This window comes from Rhipicephalus sanguineus, chromosome 3 (assembly GCF_013339695.2).
Source record: "Rhipicephalus sanguineus isolate Rsan-2018 chromosome 3, BIME_Rsan_1.4, whole genome shotgun sequence".
Taxonomy (NCBI): domain Eukaryota; kingdom Metazoa; phylum Arthropoda; class Arachnida; order Ixodida; family Ixodidae; genus Rhipicephalus; species Rhipicephalus sanguineus.
In genome coordinates this window covers 16,624,021-16,643,105 of record NC_051178.1, presented here as the reverse complement: position 1 = coordinate 16,643,105, position 19,085 = coordinate 16,624,021, and the positions used below count along the sequence as shown (strand labels likewise).

Genomic DNA, 19,085 nt, shown 5'->3' with positions numbered 1-19,085 from the left:
ACTTGTCGCTCAGTAAAAAAAATTACGCCACAGTCACCTTCCCGCCGCATGCTTCGCATAACACCGACTCCCACGGTACGTGGGGTCTGCCGAATTTTTTTATGCCGGGGTCCACCAAGTACATCCGTTACGGATATGACGTTGATAAAATGGACGCCAACGAGTGAGAAAAAATAAAACCAAGTAAAAGATCCGCCACTGGGAATCGAGTCCACGACGTTGCGGCCGGGACGGTAAGCGCCCGACGCTAAACCCACTAAGCTATATTGGCAGATACTGGACACTTCACGAACGCGCCCTATATCTTTCACACATTTTCTCTCGCACGGTGCTCTCTGTTGGCAGTGTAGGTAGGCGGGGCGGAGCGGGGCGGGGCGGGGCGGGGCGGTGCCGCCGTCTGTGAGAGGTGAAAAGAAGTAATGCGTCACGATCGACACTTACTAGCGCTTACTCCGAGATTGCGTGCGATATCGGAGGTCATGATTGAAGCGTCTCGATACCAGCGAGGGACACTGGCCGCGCTGGCGTCACCGAGGCACCCTAGACGCTGTTACGTTCTTTGCATTTCGCTCCCTTTAGCGTGCGCCGGCTCATCGGAGCAGCGCAGCTTCCACATGTACTGATGGGATTTCTCCGCCGCCGACTACTTCGATTGCCAGAGCACCGACTAACAAAACTGCTGCAATACGCGTTGCAGAAAGGACACGATTTCGACGGGCGAATGTCGTTCCTTGGTGGAACGAGACATAGGCCAGCGGGACGCACGCGTTTGCGGCTCAAGCTACGAATTAGGCGTCTACATGGGTGCATCCACGCCAAACGGTGCTATAGCTGCCAAACACGAATAGACATTGTACGAGGTCTCATATATCACTACACAATAAGCACTCCTTGTTTGAAGACGCATTTTACTTTCGTGTTATGCCGATTCCTATGACGGAGGGATCAGCCATGTTTTTTTTTATTATCGTGCTGCACCCGTCGCGTGTCCGAAAGTCAACTTTCTCCTTGGCGGGCGCTGCATACTAAGGAGCTAGAGATCATAACCACAAAGAACTTCCCAACAATCTGCGGGACAATATTACAGTCATGTCTGCTCCAAGGAATGTACGCCCCATTCATAATTTGAGCAGACGGCAAGCGAGAGCAAAAGGCCTGCTAGAAAATGTTAAAGATCAGGCTCAAGAATGCTCGCTTGTCAACGTGGCTTTCATGTCCGATAAAAGAGCCTTTATAGTGGTAGTTGTGAACAACAAAGGTGAAGTCGTGAACTCGGCTTCTACGCACACCGCAGAATGAGAAATTGCTAAGCAAGTAGCCATCGCAATGGCACTTTTAGACCCAAATAAATCCAGGATGCACAGCGATTCTAGGGCAGCCGTGCGAGCATTTGCCAATGGAGTCATCTCAAGGCAGACTCTGGCAATTCTCGATGAAAGATCGTCAAGCCAACTGCATTCTTGCTCACATGGAAGAAACCAACGGTGCTTCCGCGAAACTCAACGAATCTGCCCACAATGCTGCTAGAGGACTTGCCAACCGTGAAGCCACAAGGCAGAAAGATGCTGAGGGTTCCAGACTGCAGGGATCTCCTCCTGTCTTACAACGACCCAACCAAGCACTTCTACATAGGTCTTCCCCCTCCACACAGTAAACTAAATAGAGCTCCGGCCAGTGCGCTAAGTACCTTACTAACAAGAACCTATCCGAGCCCGCTGTAATAACAACATTTATCCGGAGTTCTGTACTCCTGCACCATGCGATAAATGCCACGACACCATAGATCCAACTCATATACTCTGGCGTTGCTCTGTGTCACGCAGCGACAAGGACAACACTGAAGAGCGGTGGGACGCAACTCTACGCAGTCTCATATTGAGGGACAGCTATTGGGGGTCCAACGCACCCGAGAAATGGCAGAAAGGCTAGGCTTTTCGGTCCCAACGCGGAAGCGGCCCGCCTCGAGCTAGGAAACTAGCGCGACCTGTTGGACTTAAATGAAGTTCTTCCATTCATCCATTCCGCATTTCATGTGGCATTTTAGCTTCATCTGCAGCTCTGTCTGCAGTAGCTGAACGCGTCAGCCTGAGAGAAAACAGTGAAGTTAGTCGCTGCGCGCGCGGTCTCGACTGTCAGCCTTTTTCTAGTTGTCGCTGCTCACCCACGGGCGTACTTGCCATAATTTTTTTTTTCAGAGGCTGCATGCGCGGCATTTAAGTGACGGAGGCCCACATCAGAGTAAGCTGGAATAATAGCGCCTCTACATGCCGCTGTTCAAGTTTTCAGCAAAACAGCCAGCGGATCGTGCAAGAATGTTACAGCGCGGAAAAAGAGAAAGGAGCGGACGAATGGATTGGTCACGGATAAGTGCTGCATTCCACCTTAGGGTCACAACTGCGCATCTGCACAAGCAAAATAGGAAAAACACAAGCACTGCGCGGCAAAATAAATGCGCCGCAGCTTACACTATGGTGCAAGCTGGACTAACAGCGGAGCTTGAGGCCGACCTAGCTTAACTTTCAATGTCTTAATTACAAATATACAAATGAGTGATGTCTTAATTAGCAAGGTCTGCATTAGCAAGGTCTTAATTACCCAAGGCTTAATCAGCATGACCTTAGTAAGCAAGGTCTTAATTGACGTTGTTTCAAATAACATTGTCTTAAATAGCTTCATCTTAGCATGACTTGGCCTAGTTAGCTTGATGTTAGCATAGCTTGACTTAATTGCCTTTACCAAGCATGTTCCGGCAATGCGAGGTGACCTGATAGCTAGGCACAGTTTCTGTCCGCGAACGCGGCGCAACGAAAACCTTAACACCCTCGCTGTAAAAAACTGATAACCACGGGGAACTGTTATTTAGCAGGCAACAGCCCAATTAAGAGATAATCTAGTTTTTAAGAGATAATCTCGTTTTGGTCCGCGGATCGAACCCGGAAGCGACACCTTTCCGCGGTCACTCTACCAATTGAGCTAACCAGGAAGCTAGCAATTAGCAGCGCGACAGCCAGTCGGCGTTCGTGGTGTCTTGATTTCGCTACTCTGTCCGTGTTTGCACGCCCAGTCTTTTAACTCGCAAATGGTTACGAGTTGCTTTAAAGACGGGAGACCGAAAGACAAGGGCGGGAGATGAAAACGCGTGCACGGAACCACGTGTTAGTGGCTAAGGTATGAACTGAATAAAGAAAAAAAAAGATACGAATTCAATAACAAAGTCACTATAAGAATGGTAAACAAAACGCTTACTGTGATTGATAAGTTTATCGAACCTAATGTATTTAAGGCAATCCTTTTCTCCTCAGCGTAAAGTTTTTTGCTAGCCAGACGTACACGTGCGGAAAATCCTCACGCATAGAAAACGATGTGCGCTTAAGCTTCCCACAACAGAAGCGAATTTGGGATGTGCCTTTAAACCGTGTGAACTTCGCGATACTAAAGTCGTTCTGCTTTTCTTCGAATCGGCCTAATCTATGCGCCTGTTCAGTGTTATTAGCATCGAGAGATACGTCCATGTGTGAGGCAATGGGCAACGGTTGCGGGGAGAACATGGGCCAGTAAGCGCAGGATTGGGTTGAATGGCGAAACATGGGAGAGGCCTTTGCACTGCAGCGGGCGCAGTCAGGCTAATGATGACATTATGGTGATTATATTTCCAGCTTATCATTGCAGATGGAAGTAATGTAGGCGTCGGACTGCTCCCAGGACTCGCCAACCACGTCACGGAGACCAAAACAGACCGAGTTACAGCAGGGAAGCGTATTCTCCGCGTCGTCCCATTTTTATGTTAACGCTTGCCCTTCCAACGAAAGCTGCGATATATCAGAACCAGAATCAGTGCCGTGGATAGGGTGGCAAACTTTATTTGCCTCGGCGATTAGCTCTAACTTATCGACGCGGGCGGCAAGGCAATCAACTAAGCTATCTGGTTTTGATTGCGCACTACGTGTTAACGTTTGTTCACTCAGGATGGCGATTGGGATTTGCTCGTTTTAATTGAGAAGGAGCAAAGCAGCGGCGGAATCTCTCGGGTGTTCGCACATGTTTCAAGCACTCCTTGCCAATGCAGTGCCTCCGAAACTGCTAGTATCTCTAGTGAATAGAATGATTTTTTCATATTCTCTCGAGCCTCTTTTTTTTTGGGGGGGGGGGGGGGGCATCTCCTTGATTCGACCTTGGGTCTGGAGGTCGAGTGTCATTTTGGGATCTGTATTTCATGGGAAAAAAATTCGGGGGAGGGGGGGGGCACGGCCCCGGTGTACCTCCCCCCCCCCCCCTGTCTACGCCACTATGCTGATAGAAGGCTGAACAGTCAGCGGATCCGAATACATATTAAGGTCATCGAAATGGCGTAGCGAACGAATATATGTATATACCGCTTCTGTGTGTGAAGAGATGCAAATTATTTCCCTTTCTTATTCTAAAGAACAGACGAGGCTGCCTGCTGGTGAGCTTGCAGGACCCTAGTTTTTGGGCTCGTTGACACAACGAGGTGACAGCACTGACCCTGGCGGTCCCTACAGAGGATTGATTATTAGTGAGATTATAACGGGAGCTTACCTGCGATAGATACCAGGAGGAATGGATGTATGTGGAAACCGAAAGGCGGCAGCCTGAAACTCATGACTGATGCCTGGATGCACGTCCGGTTTGTATCCTGCATACAAAGGTCATTTGAATATTTTGCTGCAGACATTAAGGAGTGCACCGCCAAAATTTAGTTAGTATCCCGGTCGCCCTGTTTCCCTTTAGGGAAGAGAGAGTTAAGGCAGTAGCTCGGGGCCGTATTGCGAGGCTTTCAACTAAAAAAAAAATGCGAAGGGACACTTTTTTAAATTTTATTTATTGATACTGTCAGCCCTTCTTGATGGGCTATTACAGCAGTGGAATGAAATCATATAAACCAAAATGATAAGAAAAACATAAGAAGAGGAACCTTCACACTGGAACACCTATCATTTCACAGCACATATCAACACTGACCGGAATTACCGCCAAAATCAGAAAGAAAAATGGTTGATTCCTCCGCCATAGGAATTGGTATAACATGACAGAGAAACCTATCTTCACAGAAGCAGTTGTCTGTTTATTGCACATTGATATATGAGAGCTTGCAGAGTGACTATTAGGTCGCAATCTTTTACACTTTCTGCGATAGAACCTTCTATCACGCCGCACGGGGTTGGTCGAGGCTTGTCTGATGGTCAGACGTGAGAACAGCAGCCGGAAAAGCAGTGCCGTCAATCACTTTGTCGTCTTCTAAGCTAAGAACGGGCACAGAACGGACGGAGACACTGCTCCGTCCGATAGTACGAGTAGAGAACGGTCCCCGGACGACTTGGATTGGATCGAAACGTAAACGCTCTGGCCGGGGAATCGAGTTAGCCTGCTTTGTGCCTCGCTTAATCCAATTCCGCTCCGACAGCTTGCGAAAATGGCAAACAGCAACCAGCAACCAGCACCCCTGCCCCCCCCCCCCCTTCCACCCTTACCGAACGTCTCGTGAAACTGCGACACCACCTAGCGCCCAATCAAGACCTTAACCCAAATAGATCGTTTAAGGAACCACGCAGTTAAATTTCAAGCTTTGAAAAAACAAAGCATCTCATATATATATTAATTTATAATAATTATCTATTTTTCATGTGTTTAAAAGATCCCTGAATTCTCTCAGCTCGCCAGTAGGCGAACTGAGACGAGCTATTGGCGATACAAGATTACGCCCTAATAGTCGTTCTGCAAGCACATTCTGCAATATAATCTAATACTTCTGTGAAGTCACGTTTCACTGTCGTGTTTTGCTCCATCTTGTTCTCTCGTGACGTTGTGTTCCGTTCTGTCAGAGAACATGTTCAAAAAAATCACAGCATATCCACGGAGTGAATTATGATGAGTGGGCGAAGCTGCGGAGGTTCATCGGTAAACCGTGAATCTTCCATGAATTCTGCCCAGTACATCCTCACCGACGTGAGATCGGGCGCGTTTATACTAAAGGTTCGATGAGAGTTATGACGACTTGCAGCTCACTTTAATTTTACATGTACGCTTTGAATTTTCATTGTTTAATCACGCACAGGAGAAATCGCACACACGCACTACCTTGGAGGTCAAAATCCAGTGCCTATATATACGGGGTGGTCAGTGAACGGTTCTGCAGCGCGAGCGGTCGGTTTTTTCAATCAAGACGCTGCCTGCGTCGGCGTCGCAGCGCCGCGAGGCAAGATGGGGGGAACCGTAGCCATGAGGCGATGCGAAGCTGGAGCACTTCCACGATCGCGTTCCGTTGGCGTTCGTTGGGCATGCTACCGACCTCGCGTCGTGGAACGCGAAGAGGGACGCTACGCGCGTCGCATCTTCCATCTAGCCTGGCCGTTAATTCTCACAGGGCGAGCGGGGAACGCGGTCGACAGGCGGGCGAGAGGGGGGCAGCGTAGGAGAGGAGAGAGAAGGGGAGGGCACGCGCATGCGCTCGAGCTCATCGCGGCGTTGCGCAGGAGAGAATTACGGCATGTCTAGCCCGCGTTTCAGAGGCAGAGTGGAAAGGGGGAGGGGAAGTGGAGAGGGGTATGGGAGAGGGGAAGTGCAGAGGGGTATGGGAGAGGGGAAGGTGAGAGGGTGAGTGGAGTGGGAAAGGAGTGAGGGGTAGAGAACATGGGGAATGGTGAGGGGGAGTGGAGAGGAGGTGTGTGGAGAGGGTATCCGCATGCGCAGTAAGGGTGGTCACGCCGCACACCACCACCACCGGACAGATACTGCCGTTTACTGCCGGCTGCCGGGAGATACGCCGGACAACGGACGCGTGACAAGGTTAGACTAAGAGGAGCTACGCCCCTAAAATGCACCCTAGGTGTTTGGCAGCTATAAGACCGTTTATCTCGGATATAGTGTACTAGAATAATTTCCTAGTGACGCGTCTGAGAAGGAGCGCGCGTGCCCGTTTGTGTAGACGCCACCAGGCGCCGCCACTGCGCCTTTTTCTAGTCGTCTGCTAGCGTAAATGCCGCAGACATGCAGTTCGGGACATCGCCTACAGCAGTATCTATTCGCATTTTCTTATCATCCATTTACACAAACCCATCATATGAGTAACTCTGCATATCTTGCTTCTATTGCGCAATACCTAGCACAACATTTAAATCGCATGCTCATCGCAAACTACACAAAAGCGCTCAGCAACGTATACGCTGCGTTGCTATGCCAGAAGGCGTACGATGAAATAACGGCCTCGACGGACGCATATTGATGGTGGCAAACTTTTCGTGATTTATTCTCGGTTACAGAAACGCAGCTAAACAAGATTATTCCGGCGTTTCCTTACCCCATTTTACGGCGTGCAATGAGACGTACTACATGGAAGCATCCCACATGTAAGCGTCCGGAGAAAAAAAAGTCATCCACCATTTTTTTTCACAAGAACTACGACGTTGAACGTAGCGTCGCAGGGGACGCGCACGAGGCAAGCAGCTGCAAAGCGCGTCTGAACCGGCCCAAACCGGCGCGAACTGGCTCCGCGACTAGAAAAAAGCGCAGCAACGCCACCAGTGGCGTCTACTGGCGTTTGCTTCAACCGGCCTATTGTCCCTGCCTCCTGGACGCGTCACTAGGAGATTATTCTATAGTCGGTGACAGCCTAAGAATAAATATAAGCTCCGCCCACGAGGCCGCATTGCTCATATTTTGCATGCCTCCGCGCTACAAACGAAGTAGTTCCTAAACAATGGCAATAATTTTCACGCATATAAACCTTATTAACACGAAAGTGTTTTATGCCGGGGTCCGCGAAGACTTCAGTGACGTATTTCCGTCACGGAAATGACGTCGAAAAAATATACACGATCAGATGGCAAAGAAAAAAGGTACCATCAATGGGCATCGAACCCACAACCGCTCGGTCCGCAACAACAGATGCCGGGCACGCTATCCACTGCGCCACGGTCATAGACTCTGGAGGCTTTACGAACGCGCCTTCTATAGCTACCACACTCCCGGTCGGCTGGGTGGTGTTGACCTCTGGGAGTGGTAAGGTAAAGTAATTCGTCATTGCTGTGGCCTCCGCGACTAGCACCTGCAACGCGTTACGCGTCCGCCCCATTCGGTGCATTTTCAATAGAAGTTGAATTTTGTCGATGCTTTAACACACAGCGAGGTGGCGACCTTTGCCCAAGCGTCGTAAAAGCGTTGGCCTCGCTCATAGCATCACGCTGATACAAACCAAAAATAGCTCTGCGACGCGTGCCTGCCTCACTGGCTGTAACACTGCGTTCCATGCTCACGCGCTCGCCCCGAAAAAAATAACGGCCGGGCTACCGGGGCTGCACGACGCGCTTTGCGTTTCCCTCTTCTCCGGACGTGGTGTTCAATCACATTTTAACATGCCGCGGGATGGCGACCAACTTCAGCGTCCAATATGCGACGCTCTTCTGGATATCACACCTCGTTCTCTGATTACGCTTTCACCGTTAACTACTACAGCTACCACAAGGGTTTGTGTATATAATCATTTAACATGGACGTTAGTCGTCGGGATGGAGATGTACCACCAATCATCAAAGTGGGTGCATCCACGTTAAACGGTACCATTAGCTGCCAGACATCAATATATATTTTAGAAGCTCCCCTTATATCAATGTACAGTAAACATTCAGTTACTTCGGTAAGGGCACGCTTTACTTTCGTGTTATTCCGATTCCTATGACGGAGGGATCAACCGTGTTTTTTTTGCAATACTGCACTGATACTGAAATAAAGAAAGCAAAGCTAGATAAAATAAACTGTGAAGGCACGGAGTTCAGCGTCAGCATAACAATATAGCTGTTACTTAAATCGCACCCCCCGCCACGGTCATCTCGGAGTCTATACGAAGAAGTAATGTACAGGGTCGACCACATCTAAGCTGAACACCTCATTAGTATTCAAACCGGTAAAACTAGAACATTTCTTATACTTCACGGGTGCAATGCCCGTTATAGAACGTCTAATCATGGTGTCGACAAAAACAGTAATGATATTCCGAATTATGTAATAAACAACAGCTTCAATGAGGTCTTGAATACTAATGAGGTGTTCAGCTTAGATGTGGTCGACCCTGTACATCTCAAAGGTGATGTTTCTGAGCAGCACCTATTTTGGTATTAAAAAAAAAAATGCCAGATTTAACATAAAACTTAAAATAAAGGAATCGTTATTTTATGGTTTCAAAGAACGAAACACGGACATTAATCGCATTTAAAAAGGTCGTTTCTATTTTTTTTTTTTTTGCGAAACTTTCGCCGCCAGTCTTCTTCACTGTCTGCTGTAACTATGGCAACTGTGACTCAAAGGGAAGTATGGCGAAGTGGTCTGAGATTGCCTTCGTGAATTTCGACTCTTGTGTTGCCGTTAATACCGCATTTGCGTCTCTAGTCGCCGTGCTTGTCATCGTGTTTGAGCTAAACGCCAAGGCTTCATTTGACGTCTTGTTTCAACGAAATAAAAGCGTGTAGCACACATCGCGTTTAACTGTGGGGGGTCATTGCATGCGTTACCGTTACTTTCACGCCAAGGAGATGTACGCGGCTAAATTGGAGTTGACTAAAAGCTTTACGTGGGATTGTTTCTCGCCTCGACAACTTGCACTTGCACTGCCATTACCCCTTAAGACTTTGAACGTTCAAGTTTTTAATTATTTTTATTATTTATTTATTACATACCAGTCGTCGCCCCAGACAGCAGGGGGGCACACTTTTACTGGAAGAGCCCCCCCCCCCCTACCATGTAGATATATGTGTGTGTCTGTATATATATATATATATATATATATATATATATATATATATATATATATATATATATATATATATATATATATATATATATATACACACACACTCAGGCTGCCATCGGTTGCCATACGACAAATAGGAAAAGGATATACGCTTCTCAAAAGACAGTTTATTTGTCAACGTTTTGATATCAAGGCAAAATTTACGAGGCTTCGATGCGCTTTTATAGCATCGTCCTCCGTGCAGGTAGAGCAAGGAAAAAAATAAACAATAAAAAAATGTAGAAATGAAAAAAATCAGTAGCCAAAAGACCACACATACACACTCGGAGATAGAGAAAACACGCGCATCTTCGAAGAAAAAAAAGGAAAACATATAGATGTCTATATAGATAATATCGGTGGACACAATCAGTAAGTACATCCGTTTCGTACATTGTCAAGCCCCGCCTCTCCGGCTCCCCCCTTCTTCATTTGTTCGTGAAGCATAGTGAGGGGGTGAGGCTTCAGAAGAAGGGATAAGCGCTTAAACAAAAGGGTCTATGCACTATGAGCTTCACGAGTTTAATATAAACAAATTATCACTGCGTGATACATGCACACAATACACGCGAAATGCAAAAAAAGACGCACGTTAGACAAAAACAGGAATTCCAAATATGATATCGTGAAGTATGATGCAACGCCATTAAAAAGAAAAGCTTTTTTTTTTCACTCAATAATAGTTTTAGCGGCGTTACTTCAGTTACGATCACGATCCATGCAATCGATGTGCCACAGCGAGCGCATTATTTCGCGGTTTGCAGACAACGATTACCTCGTACGGCGTTTAACATTGCAAGGCGTTCGTGCATCGAGCGTGAGACTTACGCGACGGGCACTTCAACCTAGCACATCATTCTGAGCCGGTGGAACTGAATTCCGTTAAGACGACGCAACTGCGCCAATAGGCACACGCCACAAAATCACACACGCACCAGATGACAACAATTATCTTCTTATAATGCACGCACCACTGCATATTCTCCACACCTGGTTTGTTTACTTTCGCAAGGTGTTGCGCTAACGGGCTACGTTGGTGGCTTTCTTTCTCTCACGCTTCGTCCGTACATACGTCGTTTATATAGGAGCACAGCACGGCGCATATCACAATAGATCACCAAGATTCCAACGTTGCGAGCTCCAAGTAAAACATACACACACGCACACGCACTTGTGGCAACGCTAACGCCATGGCTTTTGCGGGCGGTAAATCGTACACAGACGCGCACATTCCGACTTCACTTTCACCTCACTGCACACGAATGAACGCGACGACAATCGTCGATGTGGTGACCCTCTGGCGATATGCTTGGTGTATCCGAGCGATGGAGGGAACGCACGCCGTGTTGCAACTTGAAGCTGCCGAAACGACGGAACGCGCTAAAGCGTTGTAAAACACTCCGAGCTGCCGCCGCTTCGGTGAACTCCAAAGGCGGCAGTCACAAGCTTCTACTGCATCGGATGACGACCGGCGAGGATGATGCTGGGTACGTACGAATAACAGTAGGAAACAGCTTCTTCTGGAAGAAACAAACACCTCAGGAAATTCGAACTGACGGATCTCGGTATCGGTGCAGCGGTACCCCGCCTCTCGACGCGAACGGCGCCATGTTGCATTTTTTATTGGCTCGTCTTAACCGTTACGTCATGGCAACGCCTCCGTTGGTCATGGTAAAGAGCGGCCGTAGTCGGACGCGCATAACACAAATGGACAGCGGTAGAGTTTACTTTTTATTCAGCAAGGCGTTGCTTCGGGCTAGTTGGTAATCCATAATTACGAAATTTATAGCGCGGAACTTCTACACAGGGGACAAAGGAACACGACGAGCACAAGCGCTAACTTCCAACTAACGTTTAATATCTGCGCTCGCAAATATATACAGTGAAAGAAAGAAAATAAAAGAAGAAACAGCTACAGCCACTCATCTGATTAGCACCACACGTGTTCGTTGCATTGCACTTTTACCAGCTGCCATCAAGATATCCCATTTCTCTTTGGGATAAGAGAAGGGATGGTGCGCTGACACACTCGTAATCACCGCTGTTCATTGCTGCGGCTTCTATTATTTCGCGCGTGCACCGGTCTTTGTCTCTAAACAACACTGCCGTATTGTCAAAGTACGGTATGCACCCACACTCCTGGCAATGTTGCCCCAGGTGCCCTTGTCTTCCTTTTGCCACGTTGCCGCTGTGCTCCCTTAAACGGTTGTTGAGGCATCTTTCCGTCTGCCCGACGTATGTTCTGCCACACGACAGCGGTATCCTGTACACAACACCTTCGGCGCAGGCGACGTATCTGTTCTTGTGCTGTGTATTGCATTTCCTTTTTTCCTTTTTTACTGGTGAAGTCAGGTTGCATAAGTTCGTCAATTTCTGGGGGGCTGACATGACGACCCTGACGCCTGCATTTTCGCCAATCTTCTTGAGACGGTGTGACGTTGAGTGCAGATATGGAATTACAGCCACCTTCCTTTGATCTTGTTCCTCGTTTTTGTCCGTTTGATCCCGCTGACACGCCTTCTTCGTCTTGCGCAGAAGAACCTCAGCTACAGCTACGGTCAAGTGCTCTGGGTAGCCTGCTGCAGCCAAGCGCTGTATCTGACAGCCAAAGCTTTCACTGATACGGTGCAAGCAGGACTTCTTGAGTGCAGTCGTGTTCCTTTGTCCCCTGTGTAGAAGTTCCGCGCTATAAATTTCGTAATTACTTTTTATTCTTAGCTTGTCACCGACTATAGTACACTATAATCTCGGATGCAATGACGGTGACGCTTAGGGGCGCATTTCCACCCCGACGAATGACGTCCATGATCATGACTAAAGTTTTGAGATAATTAAAGTAGTTAGCATACATTTGGACACTGCATATGGTGAATCACTCGTAAAGATGGCATTAGCAAGCTTATATTAAACACTGGTACTCGTTATGGACTCATTCGGAGCGTCGTTATTCCAGGAGAAAAACGGCAACGTGTATGCTCACCAGTAATCGGCGAACCCATGCCTCTGCTCCTGCATACACCACCACAATTCGCTTCAGGAACGCGGAATGCACAGTTTCGTAGCTTGAGCCGTGAATGTGCGAAAGCGCTCCACCTCCCGCTGGCGTCTCTCTCTCGGAGAAGGTGTCAGATATATAAGGCGCCTTTCTAAAGCCTCGTGTATGTGTGTAGGTAGCGCATTGGGTAGAGCGCCCGGCGCCTATTGCCGCGGATCTAGAGGCCGTGGGTTCGACTCTCATGTGATCCGCATCAACGAGACTTGTAGTTTTGTTTGGTATCTGTTCGCGTTCATGTTACCCACTTCTTTTCCGTGACGCATATGACTTCAGTTAAGTCTTGGTGAACCCCGGCATAAAACACTTTAGTGTAAGGAAATTGCAGAGGTTGACGCGGTTCAACAGAGTTTTGTCAAGAGGCTCGGCTGCCACGCTCCTCCTTCCTACATGCTTTGTGCTGGCGAAGAGGCTGCAGGCACCCGCTTTTAACGCGACAGCGTTATAGAGCTCGTTTCGCAGAAATCTTGATGTCGGCGTCGTTGGCTGTGAGCGAAAAATCAGCGTTTTCCGTGAGTTCAAATTCGAGATAGATGCAAATAAATGAATAATAAAATATTCGGTCCAAGTGAGAATCGAACCCAGGTCTTCTGCGTCGGAAGCAGGTGTTCTACCACGGAGCCACGCCGGTGCTTGAAACTACGTAAAAAGAAACGCTATAAAAACGTCACGTAGTGGGAGGAGTCTTTTTAACGCATCTAATGTTGCGTCGCAGCATCGTAGAATTCCAGCAGGCGTCCAAAACATGTGATTGCGCAACGAGTGGGTGGATGCCGACCCATTACAAAAGCTGGACAGGTGCGCGTGGCACCTTACGGACGCATAGTGGGCGTCTCGCCAATTTGCAAAAGGAAGAATTGTGGCGTAGTGAGCACTTGGCAACTCTACTTGCAGTAGACATTCCAGGATATTTTGAAACGGCCGATGTTACGCGCACAAACGTTCATTTCCTTTCGGCACGGTTGAAGGCCATGCGCACGGGGCTTCATCATGCTATCGCGTTCTGCACTTGAAGGAGAAGCTAGAGAGTCCTCCGAGTTTCATAGCAGCTGTAGTGAAGAGGTGACGACGATGAAACAAACGAGCAAGCAAGTCTCAGTGTCAATGGCAGCCATGGGACGTGAGATCGCGCTCCCCCTGACTTTGGCTGCTTCACCACAGCCACTCTTTGACGCTCTACCCTTGACGTTCCTCGACGTTTCGTGAAGCCCACGCGCCAATAAATCACCTCACACAGCAATTGCATTACCTAAAATTGAGCCACATGACAGTACACAAACGCTGCTCGGCGCCATCGGCGCTGTCGGCGCAAACACACAGTGAACTTGATGCAACGAGCGTCTTTATCGGAGGCGGCACGAAAATCTGGCCTTGCACAACACCTCCTGTGTCTTGAGCCGCCACGTCTCTCTTTCATTCAGCGGCTGTGGAGCCGCTTTTCGTTTTCGCGAACGCGTTGCACTAGCGTTTCGCTGAAGTTCTTTGGCCGACATTGAGACAACGCGCGATGCGCGTGGACCGAAGCACGTCAACAACGCGTCGATACGCCGGAGAAACGTCGGCGCGAAGTCATCTGGGAGAACTTTGCGCTATTCCGCGGGCAATGTGTAAGCACTTTTCAGCAGCACTGAGACAGTACAGAGACGCTTGGATGGCTTTAGTTCAGCTGAGATTGACGGAAAGAGCAATTTTTGGGGTTTGTACCTGGCAGAGCTAGCTGTCCCTCTAGATGTGAAACAGCACATTTTGTTTGTCTAGAGGTTTTAATGTCTCAAAACGACTTAGGCTATGATAGATAATAATAATGCTTGGGGTTTAACGTCCCAATATCCCGATATGGGGGACGCCGCAGTGGAAGGCTCCGGAAATTAAGACCACCTGGGCTTCCTTAACGTGCCCCTAAGGCTATGAGAGGCACCATCATCATCTTGTTTCACTAATTATTAATCGGCCATTAATTACTTCATATGCACTCCGGCAAGCACACACCGCAATGATATGTTCTGTTGACAATGTGTAGTTACAGGCATGAACGAAGCATAAGCGAGAACACAGAGAGTATTAAAGCTTCTTCGCGACACCCACTGTAGTAATTTCAAGGCTATATAGAGACCCGTACACTGGCATAGCGTACATTGTACCGGTGAGCGGTCATGAACTTAAACGCACAGCCTTTCTTCCCCCGGACCCAGATTCTTCTACCTTCAACTTGCCCATGTGTGGTGGCATGACGTAACCAAGAAAATTATACTTTGTCTAAATATTCCAGATGACTGACACAATTACAGGGTAGCATGCTACGGCCAGTACTCAGTTGTTACGCACGCCTTTACTCACCCCGCCAACCCAACCGACGTCGGAAACATTGCCGCTCTGGGGGGCCACGTAATTGCTCTTGTTGCCATGACGACGTAAACCACGGCGTGCGCTGCCATCTTAATGACCCCGCCCGCAGGAGCGGTAGCTAATGGGGCGCTTAGAGCCAGCGTCGACGATGGGTCGTAATCAAGCGGCCCATGGCAGCCATGCAGGTCTCCGCATGGCTGCCGTTGTCTTTCGGCCTTGAAGATAAAAGTATCTTATTTTAGCAAGTTTACAGCACGTAATTAAGGAGCCCGACAGCTATTTGTACACTAGTTTTTATGCCTCTCTATAAGATGTTGACATCTATAAATCGAGACAGTTGGAATGTATTTTTTAAGAAATTCAAAGATGTGGAGCTGCGAACCTTCGACGTGTAATACCCACAGCTATTTTTTTTTTAAATCATACATCCATTTGGCGAAGCAGAGCTGTATACAAATGCCACTCTTCATATACCTACTATGAACATTCATACAGGAGATTGCGTGAGAAAGCTCAATGATCCTTAGCGTAGCTTACATGTCTCGTTTTCAAGCATGGCGCAAAAATAGTGCAGGTTTTTTTTTTTTAAGCATAATGAAATTCAAAAACGGGGTAGAAACCGCTATTCATAGGACACCGATGTTCCTAGGCATGCGCAGGGTTCTGCATTAGGGCAACCAAGTGTCACCACAATGCCTCCCAGCCACTGGTCCATTCCGCAAAGAAGCAGACATAGAAATTGATGAGTAACTGCGAATGAAGCGACTACGTCCTGCTCACAACGGCCAGCGTTTGGTTGCCGGCATTCCGGGGTGAATGTGGGCAGCGAGGATCACGGGTCCTCGGACACCGTTGCTGTCAGAAAGCTGCACAACCATAACACTGCACGTTAAATAACGATGGGACGGAGCTTGAAGCGATGAAAAATCATGCGGCACGGGTTGTTGCTGGAGCCAAACACGAGCAAAAAGAACGGACGTTGGGTGTGTCTAGGTAAGCACGAACACGAGGTTCCAGTCACCATTCCTCCGTTTGATGAAATTTAGTGGAGGCCCAAGTATTACAATGGTTTCGAAGTTAGTTTGGTGAAAAAATTTGTTGGCCTGAAATATATATATATATATATATATATATATATATATATATATATATATATATATATATATACATATATATATATATATATATATATTTTATTGGCCGCTAAAAGACACTTCTCCGTCAACTTCGCAATTTCTGAACTTTGCGCGAACCCCCCCTCCCCCCCCCCCACCCCGGTAACAATATTTATTCCCATCGAAGAACAAGTGAAATGCAAACTTCCGAGTGTACTGTTTTCTTACCTATCGAAGGACGTTTGAAGCAAAAAATAATATTGACTGATATTTGCGCTTTGTCTTAAAATAATTTTAGTGGTTTTATCGCGCACCGTTTTTCTTCAGAACTGTTCTGTAACGTATGTGGTTTACCAAAAACAACGAATTTTGAAACTAGATTTCTCGAAAAGAGCATCCTTAATTTTTTTAAATCCCTCTGAGCACAGGCGGCCACCTTACGCCTACTACAAACAAACTCGTACCCGTCACTTTCCCGATATTACAACATTTGTAAGATATGCAAGACACAAGTACGCTCGCGGACAACTTTTCTTGGCAATGAAGGAAAGGCTACGGGGGCGGAACTACTGCACATGTACTGCTCCGCGGAGTAGTCCGCTTCGGCGCACGTTTCAAATTTAGTTTTGGTTTGTGAACCTTCCGTACCTTCTGTGACGGCCATTTGATTATTCGAGCGGCCGTCACAGGCTTACACAGCCATTTGTTAGTGAAATTCGTCAGAAGCTCCCTCGGCGTGTAGTCGGAAAAGCTGGAGGGTGTCGAGCGCTTACCTGAAGACGAAGATGCCATTTTCACTGTGAGGTGCATGTAAAAGGTGCGACGTTTTCACAGGTGCAAAAACGCAAAATGGCACTGCATAAAGCAAAATAAATATAAATATCTCCTTGGTGCGCGCTTACCCTCTTTTCAAACAGCGCCCCGTAGAAAATAAAGTAATGTTGTTGATGTTTTATTCTCACGCAGAAAACACGTACGCAATTGTGGGACTATAATCTTCAGCGGTAGCACACGCGCAGTTCGGCTCTCTAGCCTCCCCTTCATTGCCAAGAAAAGTTGTCCGCGAGTATAGCATCCCTTCACCACACGCTGTGGGAATGTCAGGTCCAATGTCAGATTGTTAGTACCGAAACCCTTTCGTCGAGATGGCGTGCCGCCCTGCGCAGCTCCCACCTCGACGACCAGCTATGGGCCACCCAGCAAGCCCGCAAAGGCGGCGAAGAGGCCATACCTCGACGACCCCACGTGGGAGGCCTGGGCCGCGCCACTCAAATAGCTGGTTCACGATAAAGTGTATTCATCCCTCTCATTTAAGTCAAGGACGTTATCTACTATTCTGCATAAAAAATGTTGCATTATTTTAGTTGCTAACAAGCTATATAGCTTCACACGTGACCAAGTCAGCCGAGCGGCCGCACCGTTCGTTATGTACTGATAATAGGATAGAAATTTTTCGAAACAATCGTACGCGACATAATCACTAAGCAGCTGCTCCGCAACAACTGCGCAGCTAGGTTGCATGGCGTAGCAGTTCTTTTTTGTTGTTGTTCTGTTCTCTTTCTTTGTTAACTCATATGCTTTCTCATTCCATTTAGTCACCCCCATATCGCCCCTGTATTTTCTTCTTTCTCGTCCCCACCACCAGCCCCGTTTTCGCTCTTGCCCTCTCCCCTGTTTTGATTGGACGAGAGAGTACGAACCATGCACATACACGCGCAAAGTAGGCAGTGGCTGCCTTGAAGAAGGCAAGACCGCTTGTTCAAAACGTTGGCTCCTGCGACGCCCCGTGTTCGATCAGTTCTGAGTTACTCGCCCTTTCAGGTTACCTTAAAAGTTGCCGCGTTTAGAGTGACTAGGAAGAGAGCATGAATTCACTCCCAATTCCATTTTGTTCCTCCTCCACTACACAGGCGTTGCATAGTAGCCGAGGGACCGTGGCACACCTGCGTAGCGATACCTTGACAACGCCGAGCTCACCAAATGCATTTTGGCTGTAGTGCAGCCACATGAAAGCATGACAAAAGCGTTAAACATTCACAGAACTTATGAACAAGCTATAATATAATGTTCAACATTACGAGCAAGTGCATCATTCCGCAGGAATTAAAAGAGGTTCAGCTATAGTCCTTAGCTATAGTTCGTAGAAAGCAACGCACAGAGCCGCCTGTACGAGCCAACGCAAGTATGCGAAGAGAGGATGGTGTTAGTTCGAGACGGATCTGAAAACAAAGCCGCCAGGAAAAGATGAACTATGCGCTCACCTGTGTACTCTGTGACATTTTCGCCCAACAGCACCGGCACGTACTCGTACATGATGACGTTCTGAATGAGAGAAGAAAATTCTGCGTCTCTATGACACGAAAAAAATTAAGCCACAGCGCTATAGATCTAAATCACTGATAACCTCAGAAGCAGCGGCGTCAGTGGAGGCGTGAGCGTAAGAGACTTCTATGCAGACTATGTAGGCATCGGCACCGCATGCTTTTGGAGACAGGTGCTGGAGTAGTTTGATCGTCTACAGGCACTTCGCTTTTAGATATTTCTTGCAAGTGTAAGTTTTGCCTCTTCCTAAAAGATTGTGGTCAAAAGTGAAAGATCGCCACTGTCCATACAGGTTAATTACTGTTTCTTGCAATCTAATTTGCTTGCTTGACAAAAACACGCAGATGCTTTTTGAAGGTGTCATTTAATACCATTTTTTACACCCATTTTAAGAGTTTATTTCATTTGCCGGGAGCTCGGCTTAACGAAGGCTAGAAATAAAAGTATTGAC

General features: G+C 47.7%; 1 protein-coding gene across 1 annotated transcript in view; it reads right to left on the bottom strand.

Moving 5' to 3' along the window:
- The window catches only part of LOC119386466 (dual oxidase), a 348,909-nt gene that overhangs the window by 179,943 nt on the left and 149,881 nt on the right, over nucleotides 1-19,085 (bottom strand). Inside the window, exons 7-8 of the mRNA XM_037653749.2 lie at nucleotides 18,574-18,634; nucleotides 4,558-4,654 (exon numbers count right to left, since the gene is read on the bottom strand). Coding sequence (XP_037509677.1) covers nucleotides 4,558-4,654; nucleotides 18,574-18,634 — 158 coding nt within the window. The remainder of the gene's footprint in view (nucleotides 1-4,557; nucleotides 4,655-18,573; nucleotides 18,635-19,085) is intronic.